The following is a 2,116-nucleotide window of genomic DNA, read 5'->3' as shown; positions in this document are numbered from 1 at the left end:
AATTAAATAAAATAATTAATTATTTAAGTTTTAACCTTTCTTACTCATTAAAATATTAATTATAAATTAAAATATTAATTTTGTGATTATGATCAGTGATTAATTGAATTTGTGATAAATTTTTGACAGAAGGATCTGAGTAAAGATTGAAATTAGTTATGAAGAATGAAATTTTCTATTAGAGGTAATGTACTTGAAGTAACTTATTGCGCAAAAACTAGTGTTTGAAAGCTCGTGTTGGCCTAATAAATCTTATTTAGATTCAAATTGAACATTCTTTTTATGAACGTTGGTTCGCAGGTTCAATACGAGGCTTGGAATTACAAACGCGCATTAGTGTTGTAATACAATAACTCTATTGTATTATACATAGATTACTTTCATCGAAACACAACACTGCCATACTTGATATTTTATCGCAGACGATAAGCGATCCACATATACAGGATGTCCTAAAGAAAGAGAGATTTAAAACCGAAAATTTAATCGCGACAATAATCTTATCATTTTGATCGATTCACGTTTACTTTCAAGGCCAAAGTTATTCATTTGAGAATATTAATAAACAAAAAATTTAGCTTGGAAAAATTAAAATTGCATAATTTTGTGCAAAAGATAAAGAACAATAAATGATTAAAAGTGTGGCAAATACTTTTTAATTTTTTACAATACGTGGTTTTAATATTTTTAATATTCTTAAATTATTATTAAATATTATTTGTGTGAGATTTCATAATATTCATATATATATATTTATTATATTAATTATTCTGTGTATTGTAAAATATTAATTTTAAATATTTGTTACTAATATTCCATAATAGTGTATGTCTTATTAATCTTACATCTATATTAATGCTTTACGAACCAATAAATTTGTATTATCACAGATTGTGAAACAGTTTCGTCCGAATAAATTTGCACAAACATGTTTGAGTGTGTGTGTATAAATACCGCTTTATATAGTATGTAATAATATGTATTTTATTTAATATCTAATCAAAGATTACTTGAATAATCTTTAACTTATTAATTTTTTGATAAGTCTGATGTATGATAAAATTATCTCTCGGTTGCTCTCAGTAATTGTGGAATATTTCTTTTTTGTTAATAGTATATGGACATTGGAGAGGACATCGGCGTCCCCGAAGAGTTCACAAAAGGCGAAATGGTATCGGGGATGTGGTGGCGGCATTTATTATCCGGCGGGATAGCTGGTGCAGTATCACGTACCTGCACCGCTCCCCTTGACCGCATCAAGGTCTACTTGCAGGTAAGTTCTATTTGCTGATTATGATTTCTGCCAAAGAGCTTTCATTTGATATTCATCTGATTTATATTGCTTTAATAACGGTCAAAGTTAAAAATACTCTAATATTATTTCTCTGAAATTTCATATTTTATACATGTATAAAGTAAATATATTTTTAATATACTTTAATATACTATATATCAGGTCTACCGGAAAATTCTGTCCGTTTTTGGAATAAAACAAAATACAAATTTTTATTACCGTCAATAAACTTTATTAAATAATGTAATTGCCATTATTCGGAGAAGTATTGTCAGCAACTGGATAATTTAAATACAGCAGTCCAAGAAAAGAGGCCGGCGATGTACAATAGGAAGAACATCATACTGCATCATGATAATGCCAGGCCACATGCTGCTTTGGGGACTCGTCAAAAAAGTGCAGAACTAGGCTGGGAAATTCTGTCGCATCCACCATATTCCCCGGACTTAGCACCCACCGACTATCACTTGTTTTTGTCCTTACAAAACTTTTTGAGGGGCAAAAAATTCAAAAAGGAACAAGATATCAAACAAGCACTGGTTCGCATCAAAAGATAAAACATTTTTCGAAAATGGGATATACAAATTGCCCTCACGCTGGCAAGAAATCATTAATAATAATGGAAATTACATTATTTAATAAAGTTTATTGACGGTAATAAAAATTTGTATTTTGTTTTATTCCAAAAACGGACAGAACTTTCCGGTAGACCTAATATATATAAGAGTATACTTTATTAATATACTTTAATATACTACACATATAATTCCTGGAAAATTTGTGATTCACATGTTGTATACTTATTTATTAGACGTTATTAAA

At 28.8% G+C, this 2,116-nt stretch overlaps 1 protein-coding gene across 2 annotated transcripts in view; it reads left to right on the top strand.

Moving 5' to 3' along the window:
• LOC115245129 (calcium-binding mitochondrial carrier protein SCaMC-2-like) overlaps positions 1-2,116 on the top strand; it is a 22,529-nt gene that overhangs the window by 17,515 nt on the left and 2,898 nt on the right. For both annotated transcript variants that reach the window (XM_029823253.1, XM_029823254.1), the window contains one exon: positions 1,115-1,273. In XM_029823253.1, the coding sequence (XP_029679113.1) occupies positions 1,115-1,273 (159 nt within the window). The remainder of the gene's footprint in view (positions 1-1,114; positions 1,274-2,116) is intronic.

This window comes from Formica exsecta, unplaced genomic scaffold, assembly GCF_003651465.1.
Source record: "Formica exsecta isolate Colony F162 unplaced genomic scaffold, ASM365146v1 scaffold915, whole genome shotgun sequence".
Lineage (NCBI taxonomy): Eukaryota > Metazoa > Arthropoda > Insecta > Hymenoptera > Formicidae > Formica > Formica exsecta.
The sequence above is the reverse complement of the archived record's forward strand: the minus strand, read 5'-3'. Positions and strand labels throughout refer to the sequence as shown.